This window comes from Centropristis striata, chromosome 24 (assembly GCF_030273125.1).
Source record: "Centropristis striata isolate RG_2023a ecotype Rhode Island chromosome 24, C.striata_1.0, whole genome shotgun sequence".
Lineage (NCBI taxonomy): Eukaryota > Metazoa > Chordata > Actinopteri > Perciformes > Serranidae > Centropristis > Centropristis striata.
In genome coordinates this window covers 18,817,813-18,845,069 of record NC_081540.1, presented here as the reverse complement: position 1 = coordinate 18,845,069, position 27,257 = coordinate 18,817,813, and the positions used below count along the sequence as shown (strand labels likewise).

The window sequence follows — 27,257 nt, the reverse complement described above, 5'->3', positions numbered from 1 at the left end:
AATTTAATTTAATTTATTTTAGGTTCAGATATCTGCAACTGCATATTGACAAGTCACATCTTACTTTTTTTAAATAAGAAAATGTAATTGTGAGGAATCAAATTCAGACAGAAGTAACTTGGACCTTACCAGTCAAATATAATTAGAGACATCATAAATGCATGTTTGACATTGACTGCAGTTATGCGACTCTTGTCAGGCTCATAAATGATAAAACGAGTTTTCAGCCTGAACAGTGAGTGACTCCGCTGAGATGAACTTTCTCTCGCCGACTTCCACGAGTGTAAAGATAATCTTATCATCCAGGTGCTTTTGTTCCACCCGGCACAATTTAAAGTCTCACACAGTAAATGTGTCTCCAAGCGTGTCTCCATGTCTGAATGTCAGTGTGAGCCGAGCTGCTGAAAACTGACAGCTCTGACGTTTGATAGTGATGCACCATAAAAATAACTGAATGATCAAAAAATGTATATATTCTTTAGAAAGCAGTCATTTCAAGAGCCTAGGGTTAGTATAATTTAGATCCAGAGCCGATATGTTGAAGATAGTATTGATCTTGAAACGAAATGAATCCTTGTCAATACTTAATTGCTTAAAGATAATTAAAAAAATAAATCAAGGGATATGATTCAGATCTTTGATTCAAAATAGTTCTTAGCTTTTTTGTGAAGAAAACTGAGATATAAGCTAGGAACATGTTATTGTATCTTATCTTATCTCTATTGCATTGCATCCTAACGTAGTGTAGTGTAGCATTTTGGATCGTTTCATATGACTGTCATTAACTTGCATTGTAGCGAAATCCGTGTCAGTTTCACGGAAATTTGAGTGATTCCGTGGCTATTCCACGGATTTTGAGTTAAGCAAATCCGTGGCTATTTCACGGATTCCTGTGAGACCATGTTGGTATATGCCCACTAGAGACTAGGGTTGTCACGATACTAAAATTTTCAACTCGATACCATTTTCGATACCACAAGGATAAAAGCAAAGACCCCAAAATTTAACAAATATTTTTATTAACAAGAAAAATGCAACAGAACCACAGGTTAAATATTTATAATAAAAAACAGTTGTGCAAAAAGAAACTGCAACTATGCTAACAAGCTTCAGATACTCGATACTTTTGAAAATGAGTATCGTATCCGGATACAACGTTTTAGTATCGATACTTTTTTGAGTATCGATACTTTTGACAACCCTACTAGAGACAGAGATGTGTGGCTCCTAAGCAACATTCGTGAGTTATCCATCCAGTGACAGCTGGAACATGACGTCTTTGCCTCTTTTGTATCTGTGGTCTGTGCTGGTGAAAAGAGAGCTGGGGGCCACGAGGCAAAGCTTTCCATTTACCGGTTGATTTTTTGTTCTGAGCCTCACCTGTGGCCGTGAGTTAGTCACGGTCACTGAGCAGAGGCCTGGAGAATCTGTGCAGCTCAGTGCTGAGCTCTGTTTGATGGTGTACAGAGAGCAACACACAGCGGGGGAGACCTCCGGCTGGATCACAGACACAAGGGCTTGTGTCTCCCACAGGAGGAGCTGACGGACGTTGGGCTGTTTTGCTTGACCTGCTCTACCAGCTGGACACACAGCTGTGGCCCAGTTATACTCTGACCTCCAGAGACACGGACCTGATGGAGGTGCTTCCAGTGGTGCAGAAGTTTTATAGGAGCCACATCTGTACAGTAAACCTGAGATGTAAATTTACAGTGAAATCTCAACTGTATTCTACTGTATTGATGTCATACAGTGTCATAAAAGCACTATAACTCATATGCCCTCCTTGGCAATTTTTGTCTTCTTTTTTTCATTTTTTGATCATTTTTGCTGTGTTACAGGTTGAGGCATGAATTTTTGCAGGAACTTTTCTTTTACATTTTTTTGAAATCCTTCACGTCTTTTATACTCCATTGGTGCATTTCATTTAAAGTGACAAATCTGCGCGAAAAAAGTCACAGATTTACGAGAAAAAAGTGGGAAAAAGCTATTTTTTCTCGCAGATTCACCACTTTAAATCTCATAAATCTGCACATTTCTTTCTTGTAGACTTGCCACTTTAATCTCGTAAACTTTTTTCTCAAAATATTATTTTTGTATGTTTTTTTTTTTTTTTTTTTACACATTCTGGCAGTATGTAATATCCTCCAATATTCTCTAGGGTTGAAATATGGAATTTGCAAGTATTTCAATTAGTGCCCGATTAAGGGTTAACAGTGGCAAAATCTTTTTACCGTAATATTAAAAAAAGTTCAACCTTATTTATTACGGTAAAAATCTGGCAAATACAGCTGCCATTTTTTTACGGTAAAAACAACAGGGTTTTTTTTGTTTGTTTTTTACAGTGTAATGGAAAACCAAAGCAGGCATAGTTGAGTTGAGTGGATGCTTCATGCTAGTGGAAATGCAGCATATGTCACCGTGTTCTCTACCCAATGAGAGCACTTTACTGGCACCACCTAATGAACTGTATTTTCTGTCCACTGCCATGCCCTGTTGCCTGTAGTGCTGTTTTAATTCAAAGTGCTTCACAATAAATGTCTCTTATTGGCATGCGTCTGATGCCTGAGTCTTCTCTCAGGTCCTTAGGTGTTCGGGCTCCCGAACCTGCAGGAGGCCTGCGTGCTGCGTTCTCCCGCCTTTGTGCTCGAGAAGGCTGACAATGAAGCAGACTTTGAAGAGGCTTTAAAAGAAGAAAAATCCTTTAATTTGTCGGATAGAGCAGAGAAAAGAGCGGTGTTTTTAAGAGCTGCATCCAGCAGGACCCGCAGAACCCTGCAGGGATGTGACTGGACTGCTGATGATAACACCTAATGGTTGGATTCGTGGCAGATGGATTAAGGTTGAGTCGAGTGGGGACGGTCTATTATGTGCGCTGCAAGCCATCAAGTGGTCAGCCTTGTCGCAGTGTGCTCTTTCTAGAAGCAGATGCACACACATTGATGTTGTATTATCAACACTCTGCTGGTGATTTGATCTAATAGAGGCGAGGGTCATGGTCGATCATGGTTGTCTGTAATGTGGCCACTTCAACATTACATCTAAAAGGCTCAGCGAAGAAATCATACAAACTGCCATCCAATCATGGCAACTGTTCTGTTCTGAGCAACTGCACGCCAAGGCAGGCAGAAAATACTGTCATCACAAGGCGAGAAATAGGGATAACTTCCTCAAGGTCCTTCAAATTCAGATGTTTAACAGAGTGAACGATGTGTACCCTTTGTTCCCTCAAGCCTATATTCCCTGAACCCTATTTTCATTCAACCCTATGTTCCCTTCAACCTTTTGTTCCCTGAACCCTATTTTCCTTCAACCATATGTTCCCTTCAACCTTTTGTTCCCTGAACCCTATTTTCCTTCAACCATATGTTCCCTTCAACCTTTTGTTCCCTGAACCCTATTTTCCTTCAACCCTATGTTCCCTTCAACCTTTTGTTCCCTGAACCCTATTTCCCTTCAACTCTATGTTCCCTTCAACCCTATGTTCCTTAACCCTATTTTCCTTCAACCCTATGTTCCCTCAACCCTATTTTGCTTCAACCCTATGTTCCCTGAACCCTATTTCCCTTCAACTCTATGTTCCCTTCAACCCTATGTTCCCTCAACCCTATTTTCCTTCAACCCTTTGTTCCCTTCAACCTTATGTTCCCTTCAACCCTATGTTCCCTCAACCCTATGTTTCTCAACCCTATTTTCCTTAAAACCCTATTCTCCTTCAACCCTATGTTCCTCAACCCTATTCTCCTTCAACCCTATGTTCCCTGAACCCTATGTTCCCTGAACCCCATTTCTCTTCAACCATATGTTCACTCAATCTTATGGTTCTCAACCCTATTTTCCTTAAAACCCTGTTCCCTCAAACCCAATGTTCCCTCAACCCTATGGTTCTCAACCCTATGTTCCCTCAAACCTATTTTCCTTCAACCCAATGTTCCCTCAACCCTATGGTTCTCAACCCTATGTTCCCTGAACCCTATGGTTCTCAACCCTATTTTCCTTAAAACCATATGTTCCCTGAACCCTAATTCCCTTCAACCCTATGTTACTCAACTCTATTTTCCTTCAATCCCATGTTCCCTTAACCCTATTTTGCTTCAACCCAATGTTCCCTTAACCCTTTGTTCCCTTCCACCCTATGTTCCCTGAACCCTATTTTCCTTAACCCTATGTTCCCTCAACCATTTGTTCCCTTAACCCTTTGTTCCCTCAGATTAATAATAGAATAAAGAATTTCACCTGTTTTTCATGTGTTTTGACAGATTCAAAAAAAGGGGAGGGAACATTGGGCCTAATTTAGATGCGAAGGAAAATGTAATAGAAATGAGGGAACATAGGGCTGAGGGAATAGAGGGATGACCCCATTTTAGCCATCTAAAAAATCAATAGCAGTGCACTATATTAGGATGATTTTCATCCTTTTACCCTGCTGTCAGACATCTCTAGCTATTATGCATGCTTTCTTCAAAGCCACCAGACAAAAACAGCAATTTTACCTGTCAGAACAGGATTGTGGCCGGTGTGTCATTATCGCTAACTTGTTCGGTTAGTCTGTTTACAATATTGTGATCTAACTAATGTGGCATCCTCAGCAGTATATTCTCTGCTGTGATTTCCGGATTCATTTTTTTTGCACAGGCTGAGAAAAGTGTCAAAGGATTTTCTGAAACAAACATGTCACTACACTTAATAAATTAACCAGAGAACACTACTTAATGCCTGTTGGATTAGCTTGAATCCCAGGGCCCATATTGAAGTATATGGCTATTCATTTAATGACGAATCTCGGAAATGCTTAACATTTTCTCATGATGATTTATTTGAAACTTATTTTCAAACATTTTCGAGTAATCCCTAATGAATTCAAATCTTGTTTAAATTAAATTTCCTATTTTCTTTGAACCCCCTCAAGGCCCCTGAGAGATGCTGGAGCCGAGCTCAGCTTTGATATTCACTCAGATGTAGATTCTGCAATGTTGGACCCAAACAACAGATGCCAGTATTCCTCCACACTTTTACTGCTTCATATACTAGGCAGAACAAATCAAGTGAGGAAGTAAAGGGAACAAATGGCTTTGAAAGGCAAGGACATGTGCATTTGTGTGGATTGAAAACTTGAGGCTGTGTATGAGTGTGACCCTGGTTCAGAAAGTTAGTTAAAAGTGACAGTAGTTTATGTGTATGACATGAACTGCAGAGGAAAATGTTTTTGTATGTTCTCTTTTAAAGGTGAGAAAAAGATGATTGTTGAAGAAAGGAGAGATTATACAAAGAGTTAACAACAAACAGAAGGTCATGGATACATGTCATATCAATACTACTTCAAGACACAAAATATTATTTACTAATGTGAAGAATATACTATTTTCAAGGTCTGGCAACTGTCATAAAGTATTGAATAACATAACATCTATGCCACAAAGAATCAATAAATACTGTCTCCTTATAATGTCTCCTTATACTGTCTCCTCATACTGTCTCCTTATACTGTCTCCTCATACTATCTCCTTATAATGTCTCCTCATACTGTCTCCTTATAATGTCTCCTTATGCTGTCTCCTTATAATGTCTCCTTATGCTGTCTCCTTATGTCTCCTTATACTGTCTTCTTATGTCTCCTTATACTGTCTCCTCATACTGTTTCCTTATAATGTCTCCTTATACTGTCTCCTCATACTGTCTCCTGATAATGTCTCCTCATGCTGTCTCCTTATACTGTCTCCTTATAATGTCTCCTGATAATGTCTCCTCATACTGTCTCCTTATAATGTCTCCTTATAATGTCTCCTCATACTGTCTCCTTATAATGTCTCCTTATAATGTCTCCTCATACTGTCTCCTTATACTGTCTCCTTATACTGTCTCCTCATACTGTCTCCTCATACTGTCTCCTTATACTGTCTCCTTATACTGTCTCCTCATACTGTCTCCTTATACTGTCTCCTTATACTGTCTCCTCATACTGTCTCCTTATACTGTCTCCTTATACTATCATATTTTTGCACAACACATAGGCCTACTTTTAATTAATACTTTTACCCAAAGTAAAAGACCTGAATAATTATTATGACTATGACTATATGAATATAATGACTATACTATATGACACCTTTCTACATTATTATACATTTGAGATTTTTTTCACTTTTTATCTCTGCAATATGTTCTTCAAGTTTTATTTTGAAATTTAAAACCGGAAGCGCAGTTCTCATCTCTATATGTCGCGAGACAACAACAGCCGAACTGTCCCGGAAGTTTTGAATAGTTCACCGCAGCTCAGAAGAAGTAAAGGTAAGAGTCAAACAGCTGTGCGTCGGTTCGTTATAACTCATGATTTTACAGAGTTAATAGTTTTTTTGCCATTGCAACATGTTACCGGTTTTATTATTTAAGATTAGTTATTTATTAATCCCATAATGGGGATATTCAACCTCTGCAGTGAACGCACCATGCGAGGAGCATTTACTGACTCAAAGTTGACCTGCAGTCTGCACAAAGTAAAACAATAACATGTAATGGAACATCGATTTATTGCAGTATTCTAATCCAGGAAAGATAACAGTGTTGCAATGTAAAACTACCACAGTATTATTGTAGCAGTTTTACATCATTATCTACACTAAAAAAAAGTATTTTTTTCTTTTTAATATAACCTTTATTTCACATTCATTTATAGAACATTTACAGCAGTAGTGCAGTAACAGAAGTAGCAGGGTAAACATTATATGTATAATATTTGAGAAACATCTAAATAATACAAAAATAAATACATAAATAGAAAATGAAAATAATAATAGTTAAATTATATATATATATATATATATATATATATATATATATATATATATATATATATATATTTCATAAAAACAGTATATAATAAAGAGAGCTGGATACAGAAAAAAAAAAACATATACTACTACTACTACTACTACTACTACTACTAATAATAATAATAATCACCATTATTATTATTATTATTATTATTATTATACAATGAAATAAAGAGAACTGGATATATAAAAAACTACAACTAATAATATTAATAATAATAAAAATAAAGATAAGTTGATACAGGAAAAACAAACATATGATAATAATAATATAATAATAATAATAATAATAATAATAATAATAATAATAATAATACAATGGAATAAAGAGAAATGGATACATTAAAACAAACATTAAATAATAATAATAATAATAATAATACAATGAAATAAAGAGAACTGATACATAAAAACATTATATAATGATAATAATAATAATAATAATAATAATAATAATAATAATAATAATTATTATTATTATTATAATACAATGAAATAAAGAGACCTGGATACAGGTCCCATTCATTTCAATGCAAAATTTTGGGCAGTTAAAAATTAAACCGCACATTTCACCCCGAGCACTGGTCCCTACAGCTATTGCTGTATGGGACCAGTGCTCGGTGCGATTGCCCCGAGGCCCTAATAATAATAATAATAATAATAATAAAATGAAATAAAGACAATTGGATACATAAAAACATATAATAATAATAATAATAATAATAATAATAATAATAATAATAATAATAACAATAATAATTTTAATACAATAAAATAAATAGAACTGGAAAAACAACTCCTTATACGAAGTTGAGTTAAGTTGAGTAAAAAGTGCATTGTTTACCTCTTAAGGTAGTGGAGTGTAAATGTAATATATAATGTAACTAAATGCAACTAAGTAGAGGGTTTTTTTTACTTCTAAAAGCTAAAAAAGTGAGTGGGAGGAAGTTTCAGGATGTGTGGATGCTATTGGCTACTATAATTTTTTTTTAAAAATCAGTGGGTGTATAAGTACAGCTGTGTTATTTCTCTTCCAGTGTCGGTGCTGGTACAACATGACGTCCACATGGCTGCAGTCCTCTCTGCTGCTGCTCCTGGTGAGCTGCGTGTCTCTTCAGGAAAGCAGCAGGCCCAATTTTGTTCTGATGATGGTGGATGACCTGGGGATTGGAGACCTGGGTTGCTACGGCAATACAACACTGAGGTAAACACATACCTTTTTGGTGGTTGTGAGCAGTGGAGGTTGACATAATCTGAAAGCTGTGAACCTGAAGATTAATTTGAGATGAAGCTCAACACTGTGTGTCAAGGTGTTCTGATCAAAAACATCTATTTAAAATGGCTTAATGAATTAATTATTTATTTATTAAAGCCTTTTATGGTATATAAAGGGTCATAATATTAGGGTTGGCTTTCTAAAGTCCAGTCCATGTTCAACTGTGTCCCATAAATTGTTGCAGCAAGTTTGGGTTGATACCATTTGTTACACACATTTGGTGCTCAATAATGTAATTTTATTCATATCGAGAATGGATAAAATTGGTTGGAAAAACCCTCCAGAAAATTACATCAATATATCAAGACCTTCGGAACAACATAGAAGAACCCATGCTGAGATTTGGCTTCAAAAACGTTGGTAATTTTGGAGATTTCTGTATTTTCAGCGATTGGATGACGAGCACTTCTGTTCTTCAAACTGATGAGAAACCCTCTTATTGTCAATATACCTAGGGAAGCTGCACATTCTCTGAACCCTCTAGGTCTGTAGTTTGTGGTTGTAAAGTTTCATGAGGCTGTGATTATCCTAGAGGTCCCAGCAGCTCATTTTATACAGAGAACTCAAGACTCAAGAAATGCCCTCACTGCAATGAACTAGCTACTACTGGTGACTAACATCACCCCACATGAAGAGAACTGGACTCATTGAATCCAGAAGAGTCTCAGCTTTACACTGATACCCAGTTTATGTATTCAAAGCCTGTTTATGGACCTCAGTATGCACACATATTCAAATACAGTAGGTGGAAATGGCAAATTTGTACCACATGAGAAAAACTATGTGGTTTTTGCCTTAAACTGCATGTGATCAGCATAAAGTAGGCATGTATAGACTTGTGGGAACACATAGAGACTATTTTCATTCAGATAGCATGACGTCAGAGGTCACATGACCGCTTTGAAAATCGCCAAAATAACCTAATTTTGCAGGGCTTTTTCAGCAACTTCCCGACATTCCTTAGATCTTCTAGTTTCATATGATATCATCAGTATACTCCTAATAATGGCTAAAAAAAAGCCCGATACGCAGCGTATCATTCCGCCGACGGGACATTAGAAGATTAACAGGTTTTAAGCAATGATTCACATCAATAAAACAACCTGTAAACCTTCTACGGCTTTAAACAGTAAACCATTAATGTAAATCTCTTAAAGATCTTAAACCAGGAAGTAAGTTAGCATGTTAGCTCGCTGAGGCCTATCCTCTCAAACTCAGTGAGGATTTTGAATGTGTTGGTGGTTATAAGCCTAAAATAAAGTCTGTGGTTAACACAAGAGTAAGAAATATTCATGTTTTTATGTATGACATAAAATATGTTAGCAAACACCTATTTAAGGCCAGATTGTGGCATTTACTAACAAGTGGCTAAATGAGACTACAGTGGTTGTAAAAGTCGGACAGAGGAGGAACTCTCTCCCTTAGGTCTGTGCGATATATCGATATAAAAGATACATTGATATATTTTTAAATGTGATATGGAATTAGACCATATCACATATATCGATATAGTTCAAATTCGCACTGTGATCCTTGCTCCAGGCAAGCTGCGGCTTTTATTCAAGATATTTTTTTATTTAAATGTGCACTTTATGGAGCTTTGATTTTTTAAAAAAGGTTCTCCTGTTTTCATACAGTATTTATGTTCACTTAAATAAACGGTTTCAATTAAAGTACATGTGACATGTCATATTTGGCTTTGACTTTGACTGAACATTTGCTTTATATATATCGTATGTCGATATTCAGCCTAAATATATCGGAATATGAATTTTGGTCCATATCGCCCAGCCCTACTCCCACTAGTCTTCCTTGCAGACTCTTGTTTTGATTGTAGATAAGGTTAATAAAAAGTTTATTAGGCTATGGTTGCGCTCCAGTTTTGCTAACTCCTGACTCTGATTAGCTCTTGTTGGAGTCATTAGCCTAAATGTTCACTTACTATAATTGTTTGTGTGGAATTAGGTTAAACACATGGTGTATTTTACGACTTATTAATGCAGAAAAACAGGTAATTTCAAAGGGTTCACATGCTTTTTGTTGCTGCTGTATATGACAACAAAATCAGCAAATTCTCTCATTTGACCAAGAAGAAAAAGGGAATGGTTGGCCTTTTTCCTCTGTTAAAGGGGATTAGAATTAGTTAAACACTAATTTCCATTCACCTCCATAATATTGGGATGAATGCAGTGAATAGGTGAGCCTGGCCCTCAGGCCAGCTGACAGTCTTGCCTGGGCCCAGGACGAGATTATCTTAGATGCCCCCCCCCCCACTTGCCATCAAGTGTAGCAATAGCATATTTAGCCGCTAGCTGGTATATGTTTTGCATTGAGGTGATATTTGAGGCTCGATGTGCTGCGGTGATATGTGAATCCCTTGTTGCATAGCAACACAACCATGCTCTTATCGACGCTTCCATCCGTTGGTTTTTTGTAACTAAATGTCCCATCATCCACGGGGCCAACCAAAGGTCTCATCAGCTTCTTCCTTCATGTTCACTGTGGTTTGTTGTTGTCTGAACTCATGAACGCTAGTTGGTGCTCCAGTATAATCGGTCCGCCTGAAACTCATCCAGTGAGAAACATTCCGCGGTGCAAAAATAAGTGCAATTGAAATGCGTCAATTTCTTAACGCATTCATTTTTGTGTAAATAATTAATCCTAATTAACGCGTTAAAGTCCCGGCCCTAGTTAAGTAAGTAGTTAAGTTACTTTGAACCTGCTGTGTGACTCTTTGTAATTTGCAGAACCCCAAATATTGACCAGTTGGCACAGGAAGGGGTGAAGCTGACGCACCACATCGCTGCAGCGCCCCTCTGCACTCCCAGCAGGGCGGCGTTTCTCACCGGGCGCTACCCGATACGATCAGGCAAGTTCAACCCTCCAACACTCTCAAAGGCCAACACTGTGCTTAATACTGGTCTGCAGGCTACATTAACACAATACAACTGTTAAACACTTGTGTAGTTTATAATATCTTTCAACAGGTTTAGCCGGCACAATGCGACCTGGTACCTTTATATTTACTGCATCATCCGGAGGACTCCCAAGCGAAGAGGTTACCTTCGCTAAGATTGCCAAACAACAGGGCTATGAGACAGCTCTTATCGGTACGTTGCAGTTCTACTTTGTTTCCCAAGTTCAATCAGGAGACATAAGAGAGTGAAGAAAATTAACAGTTTATTTTACCATGTTGTGATTTAACCAGGCGGCAACCTCCGGGTCCGAGCAGGGAGGCAAACCAGGAAGTGCCTTAAGCTGCATTCCACTGAAAATTAAGCTAAGCTAGGCTAAGTGTGGCTGCAAAAAAATTCTGTCCATTCATTTCAATCCAAATTGATAAAAATTTTTGTAGGACAACACTATGGTCTCAATCGCTAGTAAAAAATCTTCTTCAAGACAATTTGATGCTCCAGTATAATCGGTCCACCTGAAACTCATCCAGTGAGAAACGTTCCGCGGTGCATAAATAAGTGCGATTAGAATGCGTACATTTTTTTAACGTGTTAATTTTTGTGTAATTAATTAATCCTAACACGTTAAAGTCCCGGCCCTATAAAAATGTCATTCAGTTTTCAAGTTTTTTTCTCTTTCAATATCTTCCTTTTTCTATAATTTAAAAAGTCTTCTTTTTCCCAGGAAAATGGCACCTTGGACTTAACTGTGAGAGCAGTGACGATCACTGCCACCACCCCAGCGCCCACGGATTTGACTATTTCTTTGGCATACCTTTAACCAACCTGCGGGACTGCCAGCCTGGACACGGCACTGTATTCCAGTTCTATAAATATTTCCCTTACAGTACACTGGGCATTGTCCTGGTCACTGCAGTCCTACTCCACTACAGTGGCATTGTCACCATCCGCAGAGGGCTGATTGTGAGCCTGCTGTCTCTGTTGGCCGTGCTCATACCTTTGATAGTAGGATTCATCATGGTTGTGCCATACCTTAACTGTCTTCTCATGAGGGACCACAGAATTGTGGAGCAGCCGTACTCATCTGAAAACCTGACACAGAGGATGACTCATGAAGCAGTGGACTTCATAGAGAAGTATCTGTCAGCTTTTGTCATCGATGTGTGTTAGAATACTCTTGGTTATGTCTTGTACAGTGATCAAAATTACACTTGTTCCTAGGCCTGTCACAATAACACATTTTTTTAGGACGATATATTTTCCCGGAAACTATCACGATAGTATCGGCAAATCTGCTACTTTTTTCTTGTAGATTTGCCACTTTAAATGTCACAAATCTGAGCACTTTTCCCCCGTAGATTTGCCACTTTAATCTCGTAGACTTTTTTCTCAAAATATTACCCCCCCTCCCGTATGTTTTTTTTTACACATTCTGGCAGTATGTAATATCCTCCAATATTATCTAGGGTAGAAATCTTGAATTTGCAAGTATTTCAATGAGTGCCCCATTAAGGGTTAATGCTTTGTCCAAAAAAGGCATTTTCATGCTAGTAATGAAACCATATTATGTTGTGTTTCCTGCAGGAACTCAGCGAGGCCATTCCTGCTGTTCTTCTCTTTCATCCAAGTGCACACAGCCTTGTTTGCCTCAGCAGCATTCAGAGGAACAAGCCGTCACGGCATCTATGGGGACAGTGTCCATGAAGTTGACTGGAGTGTAGGTAGGCCACTAGCTCTGCTTTGTTACCTCCACCAAGGACAGACCATTTAAACCAGCTATTTAAACACGCTCTTTATAGCTCTTTATAGCTGTTTATAGCTTTTTATAGCAGAGGTATGAAAACGTTTTAACACTGTTTCTGTTAACCCTTTGATGCACAACATATTGACGCCCCTTCTAATGTACAACATGGGTCAAAAATGACCTGTATTCATTTCCCATGTTATTTAATGCTTGCTGTGTGTTTCTCTGTTCTATCTTTTGATATCAACTTATTTTATGATTGCATATTCCAAGTATTCTTGAAATATCTTGTTTTTGATAACCACAGATCATTGTTTCCATTTTGCTTCTCATACTTTATGAAGAAAAACTGTTTTTGTATTATTACATAGCTAACTACTTGGCTAAGTAGCTTGCTAAGCTAACTACCTAGCCAAGAGGTTAGCTAAGTAGTTAGTTTAGCAAGCTACTTAGCTAAATATTTAGCCAAGGAGTCAGCTAAGTATTTAGTTTAGCTAGCTACTTAGCTCAATACTTAGCCAATAAGTTAGCTAAGTAGTTAGCTTAGCAAGCTACTTAGCTAAAAAAAATGGATACGGGTCATTGATGACCTGTGTTGTGCATTAGAAGAGTAGTTACACAAAAAAGGATTTTTATTCAAAAATGAATAAAGGAAAACATAAAACCAGGATGTATGATTATCAAAAACAAACTAATTGAGGAAAACCTGGAATACTGAATGATGAAAATAATTTATTGCAAAGATATAGAACATAAAAACTCTGTCGGGTCACTTTAGACCCATGTTGTGCATCAAAGGGTTAAAATTACATATTTTTGGCATTCAGCTTTCATTAGTTTTTCACAGTGATTTCAGTAAGAGTTTCCTGTTCCAGTTTGCGTTGAGGTACAGTGACATAATCTTTAGGATGTGCAACAACAAAGCAAACAGCATTAAAAGTACATCACAATCAGTACATACTTTGTACTATTGATGACACATCTGTGTGGAATTGACCAGTTCTGTTTGTCTGAAATATGAGCTCACTTCAAGTACTCCAGCTGGTCTTGAAGGTTTAGTGGACATATTTAAAATAGACCACTTTCTCTCTGCTCTAATGATGTTCTGTCTCAAGGACAGCGCGACATGTACCCACAATGGACTGAATGTGGGGGGCTGTTTTCCTAATGAATGTGTAATTACCACAATTATTTTAGCTTCAGGAGTATTGTGTCAGCACAAAAGGGAGAGCAATAATTGCTTTGTGTTTTGCTTGCTGAATGAGAGAAGAAGTGTTTTTCTTTTTCTTCCTGGTTCTTTTTTTTACCCAGCAGCTTTTAATATGGAGCCATCATCCAGAGCTAGAGGAATACTTGAATGGAATGATGTATTTTTTTGTTCCCCTTAGCTCTCAGAGGTTTTTGGCCTCCTTTAGGTCATTGTTTTGGTTCAGGGCTTTCATCAATCTGGTTTCCAGCTTTGAAAAAAGATTAATGATTTACACTGTAAAACTGTTCAGTGTAAGTTTACAGTAATTAACTGCAGCTTCACCTGCAAAGTGCTGTTTTTTTTAAGGTTTCTTACTGTATTTTAGAATATGCAGTGTATTTGGACAAACAAATGGCGGACTTAACTCCAGGGGAACAGGGATCGTGTCCAGTGTGAAAACAAATAGTTAATCACTTTTTATTAGTGATGTGCCAATGAAGCCTCATGAACCATTGTCATTATTTTCTGAGCCCACTAGATGGTGCTATTGGTTTAAAAAAAGGCTTGAGCAATGATAATTGAGTGTGCTTTCAGCTCTTTGTTGAACAGAGAGCGCCATCTAGTGGGCTCAGAAAATAATGACAATGGTTCATGAGGCTTCACTGGCACATCACTACTTTTTATGTAACTTCTGTGGCTCAGAGTTTGTGAATCAGGTTTTTTTTTCATGTAAACACACTTTTTTTTCAGAATTTACATGGCTCATGTCACCCTTGTAACTACTTCTTTCCCAGCATTTACGTACATTCTTTTCATAAAGCAACTCAATTTTGTGAATCAGTATTCGGTGGTGAGGTGTGTACATGAAAAGTAATGCTGGGCTTACACCAAACTATTTTCCCAGTCCCAGACTAAAAGCTGAAAGTCTTTAGTAAATCTTGGAGTTTTACTGGAGTCACGGCGCTCCCGTCATCTCCATGGTTACGTTTAAGGTAGTAATCTGCTCTGTTTTATATCAGTCTTTTCCTAGTGTTGGGTTTGGATCATATCAAACGTGTTCGATATTGTCTCAAGTTACAGTGACGTAACACAGTATGACGAAAATAAAAATATAGTGATGACACATATTTAGATGTTTCTTAGTAAAGAGAACAGTAAGGAGACCCAATTAAAATGTAGAAATAAATGTATACATAAATAAGTAATAAATAATGGATGATTAATGTATGATTAACTAAATGAAAGTTGATAGAGTTGATACATATAATTATTCAATTAAACAAATTATAATTAAATAGGACATAAATGTATATCATGAATTCCTTTATGAATTTTCCTTTCCTTTATTCTTCCTTACATCTATTTTTACTTTAAAATATTCAACTTTTCATGTCAGAAAAACAGAAACCCTATTCCAGCTTTGTGAGGAGCATTTTGTGGCGTCTTCTCTTCTTTTTGTTGTTGTCTTTTTCAACACAAACCACTGAGTCACACACTAGAGCAGCTGGAGCCAAAAGCTGCTTCTCCTCCATTTGTAAGTTTTTACTAAGAGCATGATGCGGAAAAAATTGCATGGTGGGAAAAAACTGCTTAAAGAATCTAGTTGTAGTCTTGTAAATAGTGACCCTGCAGGATTGACAGTCTGTCTAAGATCTCAGTGTGAGACTAAAAACTCTAAACACTTGTCTTTAGATGGGAGCAGGTGTGAGCTGATAGTCTTTTCAAATCAAAGTCTTTTAAAAATCTTCTGATGTATAGGTAGCGTAACTCTACCAAACAAACTAAACCAACAAAGGCAGTGGCTGTAGAGTAGAGTCTCCTCTATGGCTGCGTTCAGACTGCAGGCGAATCTGATTCAAATCAGATTCCTACTCAAATCCGGGGCTGACTGTCCACACTGTTTTTAGCAAGTGTCCAAATCAGATATGGCTCTGTTCAGACTGGGCCACATTATTGACTGATCTGACAGGTTGCTATAGTAACGGCGTCAGAGCGTCTGACGTCGTAACGGCGTCAGACGTCATATAATTGCGACAGTGACAAGAACAACAACAACAACAAACATGATGGAGGCAGGTCACCTCAGTATATTGGCTTTATCACTGTCCAGTAGAGGAGCAGAACATCTCAGACGCACCAGGGAGAAACCGGGCGGATGGACGCCCCGTCGGGCCCGTATGAGTCGGGCGCGGCTGCTGGTGGACACCTCGTCTCCGCGCTGCCGGCGCTACGCGTGCCGTGTAGAGTGACGTCACGGACAGTCAAAACCGATCTGAGTGTTTGGAGCGGTTCAGACGCATCTGTCCAAATGCGATCTGAAACTACCTCCCGAAGGTGGTTTCGATCCGGTTTGTAAAAATCGGATTTCATGTGATTTGTGACTGTTCAGACTTCAAAAGAGCCATCCAGTTCCAATCTGGATGGGCTAAAAATCGGATTTTGGCTGGCAGTCTGAACGCGGCCTAAATAGCCTCAGTGTTAATTATGATTCGATTCAGCTGTTGTTCCTTCTCCTGACACTCTACCACTCTACAGACTGAAGGAGTGGCATTACCTGTGGCCCCGCCTATACAGGAAGAGAAACACAACAACAACATACCAGAACACACAAAGTGGGAAGGGCTTTTTTTACCATACATAAGCATACAGTGGTCCATTATTGATATTTTACATGCATTCACCTTCATGTTTACTCCAGAAGTGCTTGGAAATGTGTATATTTATTTGACCATTTTTGTTTTTCGGCCTACACAGTTCTGTCTACAAATGTGCAATTGTTATTTTAAAGTGAGAAGGGGATTTAAGAGATCTATATTTAGAGGGAAAACACAGCTCCTGTTTGTAGATGTGTTCAGTTATCTCCAGGCTGTGTACATATGAATAGCTACTATGAGTTGCTCTCTATTACAGTCTCCGCATTAGTGAATATGACAGAGTTAAAACTACTTTCACTTTGATATTGTAGTTCCAGATACATTTCAGGATAATATAGGATACGATGTAATCTCCCAGATTGCATTGCAATATACAGTATGACACTGCACTGTAATGTTAGTCATGGTGTTCCACAAGGTTCTGTGCTTGGACCACTTTTATTCACACTACACATGCTTCCTTTAGGAAGTATGACTAAAAAGATAATGGCATTGTCTCAAATCACATATTTTTTCTCCCAGATTGCATTGCAATATACAGTATGACACTGCACTGTAATGTTAGTCATGGTGTTCCACAAGGTTCTGTGCTTGGACCACTTTTATTCACACTCTACATACTGCCTTTAGGAAATATGACTAAAAATAATTGCATTGTCTCAAATCACATATTTTTTTATCCCAGATTGCATTGCAGTATATAGTATGACCCTTTATGACATCAGTACAGTAGAATAATGTTCAGATTTCACTGTCATTTTACAGTGTACTGCAAATATTCAGTAATTGACTGACGAAACTGGACAGTATTGTGTTGTAAATTTACAAGAATACAGTAATATGTTGCAAATTAAAATATAGTAAGAAACTGTAAAAAATACAGTGCTTCAGTTTAAGGCCGATTTGAGAAATATATCTTTTTAACTCACAATCATTGTTTCAGTGGAGAACAGAACCAACAAAAGAAAGTCTTGCTGACTGCTGTGTATATTGTGTTCTCAGGTCAGATCATGCAGACTCTGGACAGACTCAACCTGAGGGAAAACACTCTGGTTTACCTGACCTCAGATCAGGGGGCTCACCTGGAGGAGATCTCAGCCAGAGGGGAGATCCATGGAGGGTCGAATGGAATATATAAGTGTACGGCATGTTTTTTGATTGGCAAGTTTTAAGGTGTTTACTACAGTAATACACATTTTAACTTGCTGTGGCTCTGCTCGTGTGATGCTGTGGTACAAATCTGAGCAATCCTGACACTGTCCCTGGGCTCACAAGCCCTGTGGCAATGCTTAAGATAATTAACATCTAATGAACATGAAAGCATACTAAAACCATGCAAAATGCACAAACAACTAAATGCTAATAGATGAGGAGCCTGGGGAGGTGGAAGGAGTTAAATCAGGCAACTGTGCAGCAGCAGGATGCAGAACTTGGTATGCAGAATGAATTAGCGCCACCTATTGTGAGAGAGAGGTCATGGATAAACACGATTGGGTGGTATAAAATTTCTTCTGTGTCATATGGCTCCATGTAATCACATACAACAAAGAAACAAGACATTTAAAAATGTGTTAGCCAAAAGTATCAAACAGGAATTCTATTTTTTACCTTCATAAGTTGAGAAAAAATAAAAATGCTGTGTCCGCCTACAAATGCAAAACTCAGTAATTTTGAATCTAAAAATGACCGAATTAGCCTTTAGTTGTTGATTGTTTGAATTGTTCGAAATAGCTTTGTTAATATTAATGCCATTATATATTAATACTATTAACTATTAATTCATATTTTCTTCTGGAAATCAACAACTGCTTACCAACTACTAGTTCCAAATTGCTTGACACTTTCGAGGAAATTATGACAAAATTACAGAAGTTGAAAAGGCAAGTGAGGAAAAAACAATCTGTTTTAAGTCTCTTTTCTGTTTTTATGACTTAAAAACAGATGACATTTTTTTTTTCAAACTGGACTAAATTAAAACTCATTCAGAAGCAACATGAATGCTTTAGTCCTATTTTTGGTGGTGGTAAACTTCAGCCCCTTGTGGTTGAAACAAGTATTACAACAACAAACACTTGACAATTTTTTTTTTCCCATTTTCACAGATAAAAATAAAGCAACTTAGAAATACTATCTTGGTAAAACCTTAATTTTCACCCATCAAAAGGAGAGAAAAGGTTTTTTTCTTTTTTTTTTTTTTTACCTTTCAGGGCTCCCATAGAAATGACACATCTTTAGAAATAAAAAGATTTTCGAAAAATCCAGACCGTGAATAAAGGATTGTATTCAAATATTTCTTTTATTCACATGTCAGACTGGTGGTGAACTGGTTTGTCCTGTTGAGAGTAAGAAACAGACTGATGGATAAATTTCACAGTGTGTGTTGAGATTTGATGTAATCTTTGTGTTTGGACTCAGCAGTTGTGATTCAAAGAGCAGAGAGAGTTTTGTAAGGCAGCCCCTGTCTGCTGTGCTCTTTTATCTCTGCGGGGCAGCAGTCTGAAGAAGATAGTTGTTCCTTTACTTATCAAACCAGAGCTGTTTGGAGACCAGACATGCTGAGTTATAGAAGCTGGATGAGAACTGGTTTCATGATGCTTTTGTTCTTCTTTCCCTCTGAGCAGCAGGGAAGTCCACGAACTGGGAGGGAGGGATCCGGGTCCCGGGAATCCTGCGTTGGCCAGGGACCATCCCCAGTGGCAGACTGGTAGACGGGCCCACCAGCAACATGGACCTGTTTCCCACAGTGGTGCACCTGAGCGGAGCTTCGGTTCCTGATGACAGGTGAGTCTTTGCACATAACTCTTTCTATATGTCAGTCAAAACAAGAGCAGTCTTGAATCTGGGTCACATTTAAAGAAGAGAAAGGCAGGGTGCTCACAGTGAGTAAGATCCAGGATCAGAGAGCAGGAAACTTATTAAGGTAATCCTGAAGCTTTGATCAGAGGATCATTGTGATTCACAGTAATGAGCATTGGTCAGAGGTGGGTTCATGAAGCTTTATTTATATCATTATTTTCTGAGCCCACTAGATGGCACTATCTGTTCAACAAAGGGCTAAAATCACTTTTTTTGCCATTACTTGAGCTTTGTTTTGTAAACCAAGTAGACCCTATAGTGGCGTCAACAGAAACAACTAATAGGGTGCTACAGAAATCAGTTCTTAAACTAGGAAGTAAGTTAGCATGTTAGCTAACCTCTCAAACTCAATGAATCCTCATTGAGTTTGAATGGGTTTTTGGTTAGATGTCTGAAATAGGGCTGGGCGATAGGGACCAAAAGTCATATCCCGATATATTTGGGCTGAATATCGATATACGATATAAATCCCGATATTTTTTTTTCACTAAGTGAGAGCAAATGTTCAGTCAAAGTCAAAGTCAAATATGACATGTCACAAGTAGCTTAATTTAAACCGTTTATTTAAGTGAACATAAATACTGTATAACAACAGGAGTACCTTTTAAAAAAAATCAAAGCTCCATAAAGTGCACATTTAAATAAAATAAAAAATCTTAAGAAAAAGCCGCACCTTGCCTGGAGCAAAGATCACAGTGCAAATTTGAACTATATCTATATGCAATATGGTCTAATTCCATATCACATTAAAAAATATATCGATATATCTTTTATATCGATATATTGCCCAGCCCTAGTCTGAAATAAGTTCTGTGGTTAACACAAGCTGAAGAGATGTTCGCGTTTTGTTGCACGGCATATACGTTAGTAAATACCCCTACCTGTGAATTTCGAATTTTTACGTGTCCTTAAAAAGGCGGTTGCTAACAAGTGGCTAAATGAGACTACAGTGGTTGTCTTGGACATTAAACATCATTAGCCTACACACGGACAGCAACTCTCTCTCTAGTCCACCTTACAGCCTCTAGTCGTGTTTTTCAGTCCTCTTGCGAACTTTTGTAGATTATAGATTAGGTCGAAAAAAATGTTTCTAGGCTATGGTTTTAGCTAGCTTGTCAAAACCGCTGGTTAGCTTGTCGGAGACCTTCTGAAGCATAACCATAGTGGCGTTCAAGTCATGCGACTGTGGAATAGTTAGCTATAGCAAAACGTTAGCTTGTTACTTCTGTCAGCTGCATTAACACAATTAATATCATAAAAGTTGTGTTCATTTGTGAAGATATCCTGCTGATCAAAGCGCATAAGCATCAGAAACATGTGTTTGCCACAGAGCTTATTTTCTGCAATGTTCCAAAATCCAATGCAAAAATCCCATAGGTGAATTCTCAATAGACCCCATAGCCCTGCTATCATTTAATTTCCTCTCTATGAAGCTTAATTTGGACATCACTAGTTCTGCTTCCTGTCCTTCTCCTGCAGAGAGATAGATGGTCATGACCTGATGGATTTGCTTCAGGGGAGAGTTGAAAGGTCCAACCACGAGTTTCTGTTCCATTACTGCAACAACGCCTTGAACGCTGTCAGATGGCATCCCCAAAACAGTAAGTCCAAACAATCACATGCTCAAAGAGCTATCCAACATGTATGAACTTCATGTGCACATCACTGTAAAGAACTATACCATCAGTTTAGTATTTATTAGGTCAGTCAACGCAAACAAATGCTCACTGAATACACACCGAGGTCTTCTCACAATACCTAGAATACCTATTTTTGTTGTTTTTTCTCTCTCACACAATCTATTCTTCTTCTCCTGTTTACTGATGGATTAGCCTACAGTAAGACACCAAGGTTATTATTGTTAACGAAAACTAACGAAAAAACGAAAACTAGAATTGAAAAAACATTTTCGTTAACTGAAATAAAAATAAAAAGGAGTTTTTAAAAAACCTGATAACTTACTGAAACTGTATTGTGTAGTTACAAAACTAACTAAAACTAACTACAATTACAGTGAAAATGTCTTTCGTTTTTGTAAACTTGTTTCATACATAAACCTTTTTGGTTGATATGAAACCTATTTCATCTATCTGGTTTTATGACTTAATAACTTTATTGGGGCTGAGATGGATCAGACAAAGGAAATAAAGGAAACATTTATTGTGACTTTTTTTGAATCTCACACCCAACAAATACCCCATTACAAAATAACTAAAACTAACACTAAAACTAATAGAAACTAAACTAAAACTAAGCATTTTCCAGAAAATAAAAACGAACCAAAACTAGCAAACTCACTCTAAAAAACTAACTGAATTTGAAAACAAAAAATCGCAACAAAATTAAAACTAATGAAAAATCCCAAACTATTATAACCTTGTAAGACATTACACTGCCATCTTCTGACCAAAGTATGTTACTGCAGCTTTATTTATTCGCTCTAAACCAGTTGATGGACACGTCTCTAAATGGCATAATTTTTGATGCAACATTTCAAAATTTTGCTTCAAAATCATGGACACACGTAGCCTGGCTAACACCAGACTAATCTCAAATGAGATTTCGTCTGGAAACCAACCGTTCATTTCTCCGTAGAGAAGGTGTGGTTTACGATCCTCCGGAGCCGTTTATTGGACGCTTAGAATGTCTATCAAAAGCGTCTGTAGGTAGCTCTTAGCCAATCAGATCAGTTATACAAGATGACGTAGTAGAGCTACAGAGATGGATGTTTGTTGTGTGTGTGTCTGTGAGAGTGTTGCTGCTGCTTTGCTTCTCCAGTTCTCGCTTTCTGCAAGATTATTTATTTTCACGCTTTATTCCCCCTCATGTCATTCAGCCACACACATCCACTGATTTTATGGGCAATAAACAAGCTGCTGCGGGTCTCTGGGGGGTGATCTCGCTACAAGCCGGGGGACAGCGGAGCCGCCAAGAGACCTTTCGCCTTTCAACTTTCGCTCTAAACTATTTAAAACGCCGTCTACAGCTAAAGAGAGTTTTGCGTCTGCAGCAGCCATGTTGGATCCGTATGAAAACTACAAGCTTCCAAGTGCCGAGTAGTACGCGTCATCGTCTTGCCGTCCCTCCCCGCTCTGTGATTGGATCCCTAAAACAGGGCTAAGAAAGCTTCCTGGTTGCCAGACTGGATGGAGGTTCGAAATGAAATTCGAGCGCGCAAGGCAGTTTGGGTATACCCAGGCTAGGACACACGGCTACTGAATGTCTGTTTTTTATTTCTCTTTCTTCAGGTAGCTCTGTGTGGAAAGCCTTTTACTTCACACCAGACTTCTATCCAGCCAACTCGAATTCCTGTCACCACACACATGTCTGCTTCTGCACGTCGCCCTATGTGACCTACCATGATCCTCCACTGCTCTTTGATCTCTCAAGAGACCCGTCAGAGGCCACGCCGCTGACGCCCGACACCGAGCCGGCCTTTCACTCCATCCTGGCTGTGATGGAGGAGGCCGTAAAGAGCCATCGGAGGTCGGTGAAGCCCGTGGAGAGCCAATTTTCTGCCGGGAACGTACTGTGGAAGCCAAGGCTGCAACCCTGCTGCTCCACATTCACGCAACTCTGTCAGTGCGAGCAGGACCGTCCGGGTTCAAATGAGGATCATAAACAAGGAAGGTAAAACCAGACACATCTGTAACTACAGCTCTCGCAGAAATCTTTAAAAAGAATCAAAGCGGTAGCTGTTATTGGATAGCAGGCTGGATCCTCAGATGTGTTTAAAAGGCATACGAGACGCTGATCGTCATAAAGCAAAAGAAATTATTTTTCACAAGCAGAAAATGTTACCATGGAGATGAAGGAAGTCAGTGCCGAAAGTGAAGGTTTGATTGTTGATGGTCTTTTCAAAGGCGCTTTTCATCCCTTTCAGCAGCACGGCTGAAAGTCCCAGAGCTGTTCTTTCCAAGAGTGAAATATGGATTTCATATATACGTGTGTGTATATGGATACTTATCACATGCACATACACGTGGAAACATGGATATTAACAAAAATGGGAATAAGTAGATCAAATATCAGCTTTGCAACCACATTTCCAACGCTGTGCAAAATGTGTCTAAAAAGCACAAGAATCAGAAAGAACTGATTCAGATCAGAAAGAGAAATAGTGGATAGCTTCTCTCCATGCACTCCAAGACATAAATGAAGATTCTAGTTATAAACGCACATTTGCAGTTGGTGAAAGTTTAATAAATAGCTTTTAGTTACAGTTTTGTACAAAAATCTTTAGTCAAAGTCTAATAATAATGCAGTGGTTTGCAACTTTTTACAGCCAACATTCAGTTAACCATAGTATGAAGACATTAAATTGAAAGTTCATGTTTTATACAGCGGCCCAACTTCTTTGTTATCGGGGTGTATGAAGACTGCCATTTTTTTTACCATTGACTGGTTTTAGGAGGTGTTCTTCTTAGCGACGGGCCAACATTTATAAGAATTGGGGGTTGTGGGTATTAACCTAATCTACAATATTTTGTAAGAGTTTACAAGAGCACTGAAAATCCAACTAGAGGCTGTAAGGCGGACTAGTGTGAGAGTTCTTGTCCGTGTCCGTAGCCACTTTAGTCTCATTTAGCCACTTGCTAGCAACCACCATTTTAAAGACAGTTTTTACTTTACAATTCACAAGTGGGGTATTTACTAAGGTATTTTATGTCGTACAACAAAATGTGAACATCTCCTTGTGTTTACCACAGACCTTATTCAGGGGGGTCATCACTATGTTCCCTGGGTCCTTTTTTTTTAGAAAAAAGGGTCCTATGTTCCCCATTTTTCCCAATAAGGGTCCTATGTTCCCTGTTTTTCCCAAAAAGGGTCCTATGTCCCCAGTTTTTCCCAAAAAGGGTCCTATGTTCCCTGTTTTTCCCAAAAAGGGTCCTATGTTCCCTGTTTTTCCCAAAAAGGGTCCTATGTTCCCAATTTTTCCCAAAAAGGGTCCTATGTCCCCCGTTTTTCCCAAAAAGGGTCCTATGTTCCCCATTTTTCCCAAAAAGGGTCCTATGTTCCCCGTTTTTCCCAAAAAGGGTCCTATGTTTCCCGTTTTTCCCAAAAAGGGTCCTATGTTCCCAATTTTTCCCAAAAATGGTCCTATGTCCCCCGTTTTTCCCAAAAAGGGTCCTATGTTCCCTGTTTTTCCCAAAAAGGGTCATATGTTCCCTGTTGTTCCCAAAAAGGGTCCTATGTTCCCCGGTATGTATTGCTACAGGGGAACATAGGACCCTTTTTGGGAAAAACAGGGAACATAGGACCCTTTTCCAGAAAAAGGGTCCTATGTTCCCCACAAGCAGCCCAAAACTTAAATTTGCACAGCAGCTACTTTCTGGTTACTTTGCAGTTCATTTTTTGGCTTTGTAAATAGGGTTAGGGTTAGGCCTATTTGCCATGGAATTTGGCAGTAATGGTGGAAAAAGTAACAGACTGGGGAACATAGGACCCTTGTTGGGAAAAGCGGGGAAAAAGGGTCCTATGTTCCCCAGTCTCATACAAAGAGGGGAACATAGGACCCGGGGAACATAGACACGCTCTCTTTTCGGGCATCTAACCAACAACCCATTCAAAATCCTCATGGAGTTTGAGAGGAGAGACCCCAGTGTGCTAACATGCTAAGTGACTTCCTGGTTTAAGATCTCCTTCCTGTGGCGTCCTCTACACTGTATTTCCTAAATACAGTACTTTGCAGGTGAAGATGCTTCCAGTTAATTACTGTAAATTAACTTACAGTTTTGAAAACAAATATCCTTTCATACAGTAAATACATAACTCAGAGTCAAAAAATAGTCATTAGGTCGTTATTATTGGAATGGATTTTGCTTCTGAGCACACATTATTTTGAGGCCAATCCCTCTGGAAACAGGTTTGTTTTTGCAGTTTGGGAGCTGGTCGGGCTGTTTGTTTATTAGCTTCAGTAAAGGATGGATCTCCCAGCAGCACCTTTTGCTCAGCAGGAACGCCTACGGTGGTAATACGGTCACAGGCTCCCATCACATTTCCCAAAATGAGTTTAGACGTGTGCAGAAGCACAACACGTGAGAGGATTCTTTCCCCGAGTGTGGAATCACTTTATACTGTCATTCTCCGCTCCGCATAGATTTCCAACATGCTCGTCAGAGTAGTAACGTATTGCAGGTGTGTGCAGTTTTGCAGTGCTGTGAGGTGAAGTCAGCAGCTGAATAATTACACTAATAAATAGGCTAGTTTAGCTGGCCTGTTTCCAGACAGCAGGCCCGTCAGTGTTTCATTACTGAGGGAGAATTTTCCAACAAGATGCGCTGAAACAAAACATATAAAAAACACAAGCTGGGGAATCTTTCGCCCCGGGTGGAAACTGTAATTTAAGGGAAGCCTTAATTGAGCCTCATTACCAGAACCAGCAGGTGGGCTTGCATAATACCAGTGGGGAAACACTATTGGGTACATCTGTGTGTGTCTTGGTTTACTTAGGAAAACTGTTGGATGTTGATATTTCTTTTTATATGTTAATTATGCATTTTTATAATGCTTTGTGTGTCAAATAGGGTGCGTTATTTGGTTTGTCAAGAACTTTAAAATGGCAAACATGATTAAATCAATAAATGATTATAAAATCAGATCACTTGGGGTGTCAGATCTGTTATTTTATTTGTATATATTATTAAAGTTAGTTGATGAATAGTAGATGTAGCTGTGAAGTGTGTTTACTGACAATGCATTTCTGGATTTCTCTAAATCTTTTAATGATGTTTAGGAATGTAGATCAGGGGTCTCAAACTCATATTACCTGGGGGCCGCTGGAGGCAGTATCAAAATGACCAAAAAAAGACACAAAATAACAAAAAAAGACACAAAATGACCAAAAAAGACACAGAATTACAAAAAAGACACAAAATTACCAAAAAGACACAAAATTACCAAAAAAGACACAGAATTACAAAAAAGACACAAAATTACCAAAAAGACACAAAATGACCAAAAAAGACACAAAATTACAAAAAAAGACACAAAATGACCAAAAAAGACACAGAATTACAAAAAAGACACTAAATGACCAAAAAAGACACAAAATTACTAAAATAAAGACACAAAATGACCAAAAAAAGAGACAAAATGACCAAAAAAGACACAAAATGACCAAAAAGACACTAAATGACCAAAAAAGACAGTGACTGAAAAAAAAAACAAAATGACCAAAAGACACAAAATGAGCAAAAAAAGACACAAAATGAGCAAAAAAGACACAAAATGACCAAAAAAGACACAAAATTACTAAAATAAAGACACAAAATGACCAAAAAAAGACACAAATGACCAAAAAAGACACAAAATTACTAAAATAAAGACACAAAATGACCAAAAAAGACACAAAATGACCAAAAAGACACAAAATGACCAAAAAAGACAGTGACTGAAAAAAAACAAAATGACCAAAAGACACAAAATTACCAAAAAAAAGACACAAAATTACCAAAAAAGACAAAATGACTGAAAAAAACCAAAATGACCAAAAGACACAAAATGACCAAAAAAAGACACAGAATTACCAAAGAAGACACGGCACTATGAAATACTGGATCAGGACTAAAGGGGGAAAAACAATACAGAACACAAAATTACTCCAAATGGAGGAAAAACAAAACGACTGACTCAAAAAGCTATGAAACTAAGAACTGCGCTTAACTAATAAATTACAAAGAAAAATCACTCTTGCGAGGAGGCAGTATCGAAATTACCAAAAAAAGACACAAAATTACCAAAAAAGACACAAAATGACCGAAAAAGACACAGAATTACAAAAAAGACACAAAATT

At 38.1% G+C, this 27,257-nt stretch overlaps 1 protein-coding gene across 1 annotated transcript; it reads left to right on the top strand.

Annotated features, from left to right (window-relative positions):
• Nucleotides 1-7,868: 7,868 nt before the first annotated feature.
• Nucleotides 7,869-26,062, top strand: sts (steroid sulfatase (microsomal), isozyme S). The gene is made up of 9 exons (XM_059328250.1): nucleotides 7,869-8,031; nucleotides 10,851-10,972; nucleotides 11,091-11,213; nucleotides 11,743-12,154; nucleotides 12,603-12,739; nucleotides 17,608-17,745; nucleotides 19,227-19,386; nucleotides 20,941-21,062; nucleotides 22,710-26,062. Exons 1-9 carry the CDS (start codon nucleotides 7,883-7,885, stop codon nucleotides 23,093-23,095), a joined length of 1,749 nt encoding a protein of 582 aa, XP_059184233.1. The 5' UTR covers nucleotides 7,869-7,882; the 3' UTR covers nucleotides 23,096-26,062.
• The last annotated feature ends 1,195 nt before the right edge of the window (nucleotides 26,063-27,257 follow it).

Coding starts and splice junctions, on each gene's coding strand:
- sts (XM_059328250.1), top strand. CDS start 7,883: ATGACGTCCACATGGCTGCAGTCCTCTCTGCTGCTGCTCCTGGTGAGC. Junction 8,032..10,850: donor TACGGCAATACAACACTGAG/GTAAACACATAC, acceptor TGTAATTTGCAG/AACCCCAAATATTGACCAGT. Junction 19,387..20,940: donor GCTTCGGTTCCTGATGACAG/GTGAGTCTTTGC, acceptor CTTCTCCTGCAG/AGAGATAGATGGTCATGACC.